At 42.4% G+C, this 10,436-nt stretch overlaps 3 protein-coding genes across 4 annotated transcripts; 2 read left to right on the forward strand and 1 right to left on the reverse strand.

Moving 5' to 3' along the window:
* Positions 1-35: 35 nt before the first annotated feature.
* Positions 36-1,447, reverse strand: tsen15 (TSEN15 tRNA splicing endonuclease subunit). The gene is made up of 4 exons (XM_049747947.2): positions 986-1,447; positions 821-902; positions 397-532; positions 36-233 (listed from the first exon to the last, which is right to left on the reverse strand). Exons 1-4 carry the CDS (start codon positions 1,037-1,039, stop codon positions 56-58), a joined length of 450 nt encoding a protein of 149 aa, XP_049603904.1. The 5' UTR covers positions 1,040-1,447; the 3' UTR covers positions 36-55.
* Positions 1,448-1,494: 47 nt separating this feature from the next.
* On the forward strand, positions 1,495-6,299 carry LOC125985164 (receptor-interacting serine/threonine-protein kinase 2). Of its 2 annotated transcripts, XM_049747775.2 has the most exons (12): positions 1,495-1,653; positions 1,748-1,998; positions 2,415-2,568; positions 2,997-3,152; positions 3,348-3,505; positions 3,588-3,637; positions 3,725-3,886; positions 4,101-4,186; positions 4,555-4,647; positions 4,743-4,839; positions 4,932-5,132; positions 5,225-6,299. In XM_049747775.2, exons 2-12 carry the CDS (start codon positions 1,799-1,801, stop codon positions 5,611-5,613), a joined length of 1,746 nt encoding a protein of 581 aa, XP_049603732.1. In that variant the 5' UTR covers positions 1,495-1,653; positions 1,748-1,798; the 3' UTR covers positions 5,614-6,299. The 2 variants fall into 2 exon arrangements, with proteins under 2 accessions (XP_049603732.1, XP_049603734.1); XM_049747777.1 differs by lacking the exon at positions 1,495-1,653 and having other exon boundaries at positions 1,665-1,998; positions 5,228-6,299.
* Positions 6,300-6,448: 149 nt separating this feature from the next.
* LOC125985178 (Y+L amino acid transporter 2) lies at positions 6,449-10,435 on the forward strand. Its single transcript, XM_049747802.2, has 10 exons — positions 6,449-6,801; positions 7,188-7,711; positions 8,047-8,172; positions 8,249-8,393; positions 8,490-8,613; positions 8,766-8,869; positions 8,941-9,037; positions 9,107-9,256; positions 9,435-9,618; positions 9,704-10,435. The coding sequence occupies exons 2-10, from the start codon at positions 7,201-7,203 to the stop codon at positions 9,772-9,774; spliced, it is 1,512 nt and encodes a 503-aa protein (XP_049603759.1). The 5' UTR covers positions 6,449-6,801; positions 7,188-7,200; the 3' UTR covers positions 9,775-10,435.
* The last annotated feature ends 1 nt before the right edge of the window (position 10,436 follows it).

Consider the following 10,436-nt stretch of genomic DNA (forward strand, 5'->3'; position numbering starts at 1 on the left):
GGACCTCGCAGATAATTCCATTATAATTTACGCACCATTATTTGTGCTTCTCATCTTATGTCGACTGCTGCTGTCGTCTCTTCCTGTGCTGCCGGCGTCCCTCGTCTTGGAAGGGACCTGCTGGTGGGTCGGGGGTCACCAAGCCATCAGTTAACCTCTGGTAGACCAGCGTGGAGTCTGAGGCTACAGCACACAGCAGCATAGGAAAACCTCTGTCCAAAACGTGTCGTATACTGTTAAGGAAGAAAGTAAATACGTTTTAATTAGGGATCGCGCTTTGTATTTGTAGCCAAATTTACTAAAAACTATTAAGTTAAGAATCAACATCTTTATTCAAGTTAAACTAACATGATTATGAAAATTCACACATAATTGATGACAATTTTTCCATCTCACTCGTTGTGGCTCAGAGAGCGATGCACGGGCAGCGGGAGAACTGACTGAATGGCCGATCCTTCTTTCTCTTTCGCTTCCAGCAAAACCAGTTTGAGTTGATCACTTTTAACACAGGACACCTCTTTCCAATGACGCACTGCAAACAGTAAGGTCAGTCAAGTTTATTTAAACGGTACCATTTATACACAAAGACAGAGATATCATTTTAAGATCCATGTAGAAGTATGCTCTTTGTCGGGCAACTTTGGCACACAAGTGGGAAAACTAAATGTAGCTAGTCAGGTAAAATGAGATTACTGGACATCTCAATGCGACACATACTTTTGTGATTTATTAGTAAACAGTATATTAACTAGTAGTCGTGTTGTGTGTCATCCATTGGCCGGAGACTGAATATAAAAATAAAAAAACTTGACAAACGTACCCTCAGTGAGGTCCAGGTAAACAAGGAAAGCAGCATGGGCTTGTTCAATGTCTTCCACGTCGAGGAACGTCAACTTTATATACTGAATAAAACACATACGGTGTATTTTGGCATCACGTTTTATTTTAGTAGGTTGCAAATTCCTATCATATTCAACACACTCACCTCTGGGTGCAACAGCATCCAGTTTGGAGACTTTCCAGACACTGACAAGTCCATGATTATAGTAGACTGTGGTTCTCAGTGGTGTAAAATTGATAAATTAAGCAGAATAGTGTAGATGTGTCGGTTTACACCTCAAATCGGGACAACAAATTTAGAATTTCGAACACAGCGCTCCATCACCACGTGTTTGTAACACTTAAATATGTCCGTCATGGAACACACGAGAAATTTGGTTCCGTCTAACGGTCTGACAGATGGCAAAAGTACTCATGTCTGTACTTACAAAATACAGATATTTGATCATGTAAAATAAAGAACATTGTTAATTTTAATTATAAATTAATGCTCTTTCATAAATAGCTTAATTTTTATATTATTAAAATCAAAGGTGGCGAGAGCCTCAAAATTTGTCGATTCCGATGTCACTGAAGGCAGCTTCACCCAACCCGGAAGCGTGACGTCTTGAACAATAACAATAACAAACCCGCTTGCTTCATTCCTACGAGTGATCGCGTTGTCTCGTCGGATGCTGCCACGTTATTATTTACCTGACAAAACACAAATAAAACCTCCGAGTGTAAATGATGGTCATATACTGTCCCTCCCCAGCAATTACCCCGAAGTGTCACTTCCACTCACGATTCCTTCCTTTCCTTCTTCTTCATTAGGTTAGCTCACTAGCACACGTCATGTCAATGAGATGTGTGTGACTGCTCCTCCTCCTTGCGTTTTAAAAAAAAAGGCCACTTCTGCTTTTTGCAGCAGTCAAGTGAGATCTGACGCCTTTTGAAAGCAGAAGGCTCACATTCGGCGATGGATCTGCAAGCTGCTACTGGCTACTTGAACGTTGATTGTCTGACCAGCACGTTGCCGGTTATTCCCTGCCAGAAGCTGATCGACTTGAGCTACCTGAGCAGAGGCGCCTTCGGTACCGTGTTCAAGGCTCAGCACTCCGACTGGAGGACCACCGTGGCCATCAAGTGTCTCAAGCTCGATTCCCCGTTCGGCGAAAGGTTGGATTAGATTTTTTTTTAGGTCTATGGTCATATTTTGCACGAAATGAAGATGGAGCAGAAGGAATCGATGAATGGATGCGTGGGGATCACCAGTGGTTATCAGCGATTCCCAGCCTTTTTAAAAATATATATTTTTGGAACCGATTATTGTATTGACTATTCGAGTTTAAAATGATGTCCTGTTGCACTTTCATCTGAAATATTTCTGCTCCTTTGCTGTTTCATTTTTTTTTAAATCACCACCAATCACAAGTGAGAAGCTGAAATTACAATATAATTATAATTACAACAACGTTTGCCACATGTAGACGCTCTCTTCTGGTATTAGTATTTCCCCAAATGAAACCATCCATCTATCCGTTTTGTCTTCCTTCATATAATTGATTGTGAATTAGCAAACGTCTATGTTGCAGAGACAGGAATTGTCTGCTGAAGGAGGCTGAGGTCCTCCACAAAGCTCGCTTCAACTACATCATCCAAATCTTCGGCATCTGCAACGAGCCTGAGTGCTTCTGCATCGTGACCGAGTTTATGAGCAATGGCTCTCTGGACCAACTTCTGCATGAGGTAGACGAAAATGTTCTTTAGATGTCATTTCTGTCACAAGGTCCGTCTGGTACTTGAGGGATTGTGAGATAGGATAAAAAAATATTTTTACTCATAACCAAAATTATTTGGTATAACATAAACAATTATACCTTTTCTTTTCTTTTAAATAATCCAGGCTACATACCTTGTGACAAATGTGTATAGCTACAAGTTCACTTGATAATAAGTCGTCTCCATACCAGTTTCATTTGTTTTAGTTAGTCTTTTCGGGGCGCCTAAGCTCTACTTTTGCTGGCCCATCCACATATGCATCGTTTATCTTAATGCAACTGTTCTTTCTGAAAACAAAAGTGAAACATTGTGGGAGGAATTACATTGGGGGATTTTCTTTTTACAAATAGGCAAGAGGTTTGTGTCATCAACTCACACTGTAATTAAATTTGTAGAAGGACATGTACCCTGCGGTCGCCTGGCCTTTGAGACTGAGAGTCCTTTATGAGATTGCCTTGGGGGTCAACTTCCTTCACAACATGTCCCCGCCACTCTTTCACCATGACCTGAAGACACAGAATATTCTATTGGACGGTGAATTCCATGCTAAGGTTCGTGTAGGGTGGTTTAGTTTTATTTTCAGCAGTAGTATTTGGAAAGCTTTCCAAAATTTCCTAAATTCGATTTGAAGGTTGTTGAATTTATTGGACTGTACTATTTAATCATTTACGAATAATCTCTGTTCTCAATGATTTGATTACGCTCATTGTTACTGCCGTTTATTAGTACTCTGATCTTCCGTCTAGATTGCAGATTTTGGTCTTTCCAAGTGGCGCCAGCTGTCTGTCAGTAAAGGCTCAGTGTCGGAACCTTCGGAAATTAGGGGCACGGTGATCTACATGCCCCCTGAGGAGTACGAACCCTCCAAGAGCCGCCGCGCTGACATCAAACATGACATGTACAGGTGAGACGTCGTGGAAAGATTGGTGATGAACGCTCAAGATAGGGAGGTTCAGGTTTCATGTCTCTGCCTCTTCCTTCTAAAGTTACGCCATCATCATGTGGGAGGTGCTCTCCAGGCAAATTCCATACGATGGTATTTTTTTTATTTTTTTATTCACTCTCCAATAATATCAAGTGGACTTAATGTGACTTTTTTGTCCGACTGGTGTGTGTGTGTTAGACGTGACCAACCCAATGAAAATCATGTTCAACGTACTTCGTGGGATGCGTCCTGACACCAGCTACGCCAGTTTGTCTGATCAGATCCCTAGCAGAGATACGCTTGTTTGCTTAATGACCTGCGGCTGGACCGCTAACCCCGATGACCGACCTTCCTTCCTCAGTGAGCACACACACTCATGCACGTACAACTCATATTTCTCCAACCTCATATTGATGACACGGACCGATCTTCACAGAGCCCCTTTTGACCTTTTGGTAACTTTATTGTGCAAATGCACCGTCAGGCAAAGTTTTGTGTAAGTCTTGAACAAGCTGACCTGTTTAAAGTTGCAACACTGATGTGACGTCAGGTGACATCCTCACTGTCATTTCAGAGTGTCTCATTGAACTGGAGCCCATGATGAGGAAGTTCACTCAAATGGACTTCCTTATGGCTGTGCTGGAGATCAACAAGTCAAAGGTTAGTACGTCGTTTTTTTTTTTTTTTCCTCACAGGGAACCTGAAACTGAGTATGAGTCACTCGATGATTGCACTGTACGTTTTCACGTGGTGTAAGCCCGTGACATATATTTCACTTTGAGGAAAATCCCCCGGAAGGTGTCATGCAGAAAACGGGAGTGATAGAGTGCCTTCCTCTTTCTGTTGCTTTTAAGAATGCGCATGTAACCATTTATTGCTGTAGGGGGTGGGTATTTTAAGATTAAGTCCACAATATGACGAATAAATTACACTGATTTTTCCAATTTACCTTGGTTGGCCAACATTGTTTTGTTGTGAGTCAGTATGACTTAAATGTTTCCCATCTTCTCCATCCACTGATGATCCAGCAATCCAGCTGCTGCTTGCCACAGCCCGAGAGTGAAAAAATGGCTGAGGACGAAACTCTGACGAAGCTGACGGACACATCCCGCCCATGGCCGGTCAGTCAGCATCCTCCTGCGTATACAAAAGAATACAATGACTCGAAAGCACAACTTATTTAGTGTATGCGTCATCCGCCATTGGTGTTTGATAGGAAAGCTCCACCTCAGGCTCCGGCTCTTGTTCATGTCCGGAAATAGACATATCGCTTCCGGGCGCTCTCACCAGCACCAACATGGAGTCTTTCAAAGGTAACACTCGCTCTGTAAAATTATTTAAAATTATTATTACGTGTCCATGCTTGAACATGAAGTGCTTTACTTTGGCGCCTGTGCCACCGCAGCGGGACCGCCATCATCAGTCGGCGTTCATACTCTGGAGCACCCTGAATCTTTGAAGGACCCTGGCAACAATCTGAACGGCTTCCAGAGCGCCCGGCCCGTCGACCACCTGAGCCAATCTCTCCAAGCTGCTCTGCCCATAACTGAGGACAAAACACATCTGGAGGCCCTTACACTGCGTGTAAATTGTGCAGAGCCACAAGGTGTTGTTGGTTAAGACCCTAGTTCTCAAAAGATCCAGGTTGTTTTTCCCACATTTTCCAATCATCCATATAATTCATCTCCTTCCTCCCAGCAGATAATTCTCCTCCATTACACCGCTCGTCACCTTCACAGGGTCCCGTCGGCCAGTGGGTGTCGACGCGACGGGAGGAGATCGTGGCGCAGATGACGGAAGCATGCCTCAATCAAAGCTTGGACGCCCTGCTCGCTCGCGCCATGCTAATGCGTGAGGATTACGAACTGGTGGTGAACCAGGCCACGCGTGCCGCCAAGGTCCGCCAACTCCTAGACAACTGCCACAGGCACGGCGAAGATTTCTGCCGGGTGGTTGTCCACAAGCTTCATCACAACAAGCAGATGGGCCTCCAGCCGTACCCCATTGAAATCATTTCGGCCGCCGCCGTCTCGGTGCCCAGCGCACCGCCGCTTTTGGTGTCCCACAACATCTCAAAGAACATGTAGACCTGTAATGGAAGATGGTAGACTGTGACAAATAATTGCTGACAGACTGTGACAAAGACTAATGGCAACAAATCCTTACGAGTCACTATGTTAATGTCAGATAATAATTTTTAGATATTACATTCCTGATCACCTCATTATGTCAAATGAAGATGATATTAACATTATGACCAACGTTTCACAGCCAATTTAACCGATGTCTGGCCAAAACTTAACTTATTCTGATACTAGTACTGTTTACTCATGCGTCAAACCATGCGGTGGAGATCGCCTGCTCTGGCAAACAGGAAGTGGTAGGATGGATTTCAAAATAAAAGCATTGTCTCAGGAAGTGATGGGATACATTTTAGAACAAAAATCAATGCAGGCCAAATGGTAATATTTCACAGACATCTGAACATTATGTAAATGCACATTAACAGCATTTAATAACTACTTTTTCCCGTTTTGTAATTATTTGCCGCTATATTTTGGTAAAGTCTATAGTCGGTAATCTTTGTAATTCTGTTTTATATTATTATTTTTCTTTTTTTTTTCCAGATTTTATTTGTATTGTTTCATTGTATTTTCTATTAAGTGTATTAGGACCAGATCATTATTTCATTATTGTGGCATTTTTGTTTGGTGATGTGACATTTGTGTAATGTCAAATATGTAAATATGTATACAATCTTTTATAGTAACATCTTTTGACTTCTGGCTGCCCTTATTTTCACATTCTTGCTAACTTCACTTCTATATTTAGGCGCATGTGTAAGAGGCCAATCACTATCGGACGACTATCTATAGCAAGTTTCTGTACGGCAGTCCATACCAGTGGAGATTATTATTATTATTTTTATTTTTTTATACATACTCTCTATATGTTCTTTCACTACTCATATATGTTGACTTTGCAAAGTTTTGACCCAGAAGTGTCCTGTTCTTAATTCTGTAGGAGAAGGGAGGGGGGGCAAGGTCTGCCCCCGGACTGAAAATAGCACAGAGGGGAACAAGAGAATGTACTTTTGCATGGAGCTGGGAAAAACACATGTGAGATGTAGTTGAGCTAAACTGTAGGCTTGCCTCATCGGTTATCTTGTTTTGTGCTACTGCTCACATGTGAGCCCATGACTGTTTCATGGCCTTGTTTGGAAGAGGCCCATGACACTAAGATTAATCCAAACAGCACTTGATCTGAACATTAAGGTAAGTCACTCCTGTTGTCTTCTCAGGCAATTTAGTGATTTGGTTTCCTTCATGTCAACACTCATTGACTGGACCAAGGAGGTAAAAGCGCCTGTTGATGATTCTAAGTGTGAATCTGATAGCTTGCCTGACCTTTTTATTGTACGACCCTGCTCACGGAGTTTGGTATGGAGCTCAATGTCACTGTGAGAAAAGTCACATTTGCGACATGGTATTGTTGTGCCAAATGTATTTGTGTCGAGATGTTTTTTCCAGAATTAAATGTACAATATTACAAGATTTTTTTATCTTAAAGAAAAAAAAAAAAGGATTTCTTCCCTTGAACTTGACTATTGTATGTGTACCTAATAATGTGACCTAATTACTCTGTGAATTTTCTTTCTCAGCACTACAAGAAAAATGGCTGAAATAAGAGAGAAAATGGGGGCCATATCTCAGAAGATCTGTCCGAGAGGCCGCGTTCCATCCCACGTGGATTTAAACGCACCAAAAGACGAGAAAATGCAAATGAAGAGAGAAATCTCACTCATTAACGGCGTCTGTCTCATCGTGGGCAACATGATCGGCTCCGGGATCTTCGTCTCCCCCAAGGGAGTCCTTATGCACAGCACCTCTTTTGGACTCTCCTTGGTCATCTGGGCTCTCGGCGGCATCTTTTCAGTATTCGGGGCCTTGTGCTATGCCGAGCTGGGCACCACCATCACCAAGTCTGGAGCCAGTTACGCTTACATCCTGGAGTCCTTTGGTGGCTTCCTGGCCTTCATCCGCCTGTGGACATCCATCTTTCTGATTGAGCCGGCCAGCCAGGCTGTGATTTCTCTGACCTTCGCTAACTATCTGGTGGAGGCTTACTATCCCACCTGCAGCCCTCCATACAATGCTGTACGCCTCATTGCAGCAGCCTGCCTGTGTAAGTTGGATTTTTTTTTTTTTTTGTATCTCAAATGATAGAAATAAACTATAAATGTTTTCCAAGCCCTGTAAAATATTCACTTTTGCTTTGTCACTGTCAGCAATTATTATTCATTTTAGCACTATGTTCTTCAATTACTTAACCTATTGGGAAGTTTTCTTTAAAAAAAAAAAAAAGCTAAAGGTGGTACAAGTACTCACTGTGCTTAAGTAGAAATTAAAAATATTAATGCTTGTGTAAAAAAAAAAAAAAAAAGACACCTATTTATGTCTGACATCGTGGTAACCCCGCTGAATTATTTCTAATTTTTTTTTCTCCTCTGGCTTCTACAGGTATGCTCATTTTTATCAACTGTGCCTGTGTGAAGTGGGGGACGATAGTCCAGGACATCTTCACATACGCTAAACTATCGGCCCTCCTCCTCATCATAATGGTAGGGATCCTAAAATTGTCCACCGGTAAGTGGCAATCGATCACCCAAAATGACTCTCGTGTCGAAAAAGTGACTTTTACTCACTCAACTTGTTTGCCTAGGCGAGACGACGAGCTTCGAAAGCCCATTTGAGGGTTCCTCCACGGATCCTGGCGCCATCGCTTTGGCTCTTTACTCAGCTTTGTTCTCATACTCCGGGTGGGACACACTCAACTTTGTCACTGAGGAGATTCAGAATCCACAGAGGTAAAATGAAGAATAGAGAAATAAAATTAAACGTCTGTCCGTACCTGATTTTGAAGCTTTTGCCTTTAGCCCGTCCGTCTCTCTTTGTTCCCACAGGAATCTCCCGCTGGCCATTGCCATCTCCATGCCCATCGTGACAATCATTTATCTGCTGACCAACGTGGCCTACTATGTAGTTCTGGACATGCCTTCTCTGCTGGCCAGTGACGCCGTGGCTGTGGTGAGGCCTCAACAATCGTTCTGCTGCTAAATATAGTCCTGCTATTTCTGGAATGCTTTAACTTAATATGATTTTCCCCCTATTTGAGATTAAATCTGGATTCAATGAATTGTGGTGATTCGAAACTGAGCGTGGCAAATTTGATTCCACAGACGTTTGGGAATGAAGTTCTGGGACCATTCAAATGGGTCATCCCTGTGTCAGTGGCCATGTCCTGCTATGGGGGACTCAATGCCTCCATTATTGCTGCTTCAAGGTCATCTGAACTACTGAGTGAACTACGCCACACAAGTCGTTTTTCTCATAAAAGTTATCCTTTTGGTGCAGGTTGTACTTTGTGGGTGCTCGAGAAGGTCACCTCCCAGACACCCTCAGTCTGATCCATTTGAAGCGCTACACACCTATCCCGGCACTGTTGTTTAATGTGAGGTCCTCCCAACATCTAATTCCATCCATCCAAAAATAGAGTTGATGTTTTTTTTTATCATTACAGGGCATCATGGGCCTGATTTTTCTGTGCGTGGAGGATGTGTTCCAGCTTATCAACTATTTCAGTTTCAGCTACTGGCTCTACGTGGGCTTGTCTGTGGCCGGCCTGATTTATCTGCGCTTCACCCAGCCAGACAGACCCAGACCTATCAAGGTATTGTGTTTCCTTCTGCTTTTTTGGCAAGTCTCGGTGAAATTCGATGCTTTGAAATTGGACAGCATCATTTCTTAGAAGGAGATGATCATGATTACAAAATGTGAAAACAGATCCTTTTACCAAAGCAGGTTCTCAAAGAGGAAATGAAATCATGTGTGGGTTCTTCTCTCCATAGATGCCCTTGCTCTTCCCATTCATCTACTGCCTGTGCAGCCTGTTCTTAGTCATTGTTCCTCTGTTTGGAGACACCATCAACTCTCTCATAGGCATCGCCATCGCCCTCTCAGGGGTGCCCGTTTATTACGTGGCCATCCATCTGCCCGAGGAGAGGAGGCCCAAATTCTTGCGCACGCTAAACAGTAAATGATTGAAATGTTTTGTTTAGTCCACATTTTCAGAAAGAAATTCTTAATCTCTTTTTTTTTTTTTTTCTCTTCTCAACAGCTCTTGCTACCAGAAACACCCAAAAGCTACTCTACTGCTGCTTGACTCACCCGGATGAGAAAAGACAATAAGATGCGGACAAACATGAGCTGATATTTTGTCTCGTCACAGACAGAAAAACAACGCTCGCACGCGTCTGTGAACGTGACACGCCAGGTCAAGTTTAAAAAAAGGCCTGCACTATCGAATGACGCCTGGCGGGGCAGGCACTCGTGACCCTTTAAAAGCAACGTACACTACTCACAAAAATTTAGCTTGTACCCACCCACCCAGAAAGGTGAGTAATTGCACAAATAAATAAAATAATTAGATTTTTTTTGGTGCATATTTTGCTGCCATCTAAACGAGGAAATAAATTGCAGGTATTTTATCCAAAAATTTAGAGAAGGTCAAATTTCTTCTGCAAAGCATATTTTAGGTTGATCCTAAAATTTCACCAGCATCTTTAACATTTTGGGAGTAGTGTATTTCTCAATAGAGATCATTCAGTATCTTCCATGAGGATTATGACAGAATCTTATTCTTGTTTTATTGGACTAAAAAATGAACTGGGAGGGCCTTTGACAATGCATGGACTTCCAAATTGTAGGAGAGTTTCCGTCATTTGTAGAGACTTTGTATAATTTTGTGTTTTGTGTTTTTACACTGTGAACAAGGCTTGATAAAGAAGTACTGTTTAACGTGATGTTTCAGAGTGAGTTGCTGTTATCACATTAAAATGATTGATTCCAAT

Source organism: Syngnathus scovelli, chromosome 17 (genome assembly GCF_024217435.2).
Source record: "Syngnathus scovelli strain Florida chromosome 17, RoL_Ssco_1.2, whole genome shotgun sequence".
Classification (NCBI taxonomy): domain Eukaryota; kingdom Metazoa; phylum Chordata; class Actinopteri; order Syngnathiformes; family Syngnathidae; genus Syngnathus; species Syngnathus scovelli.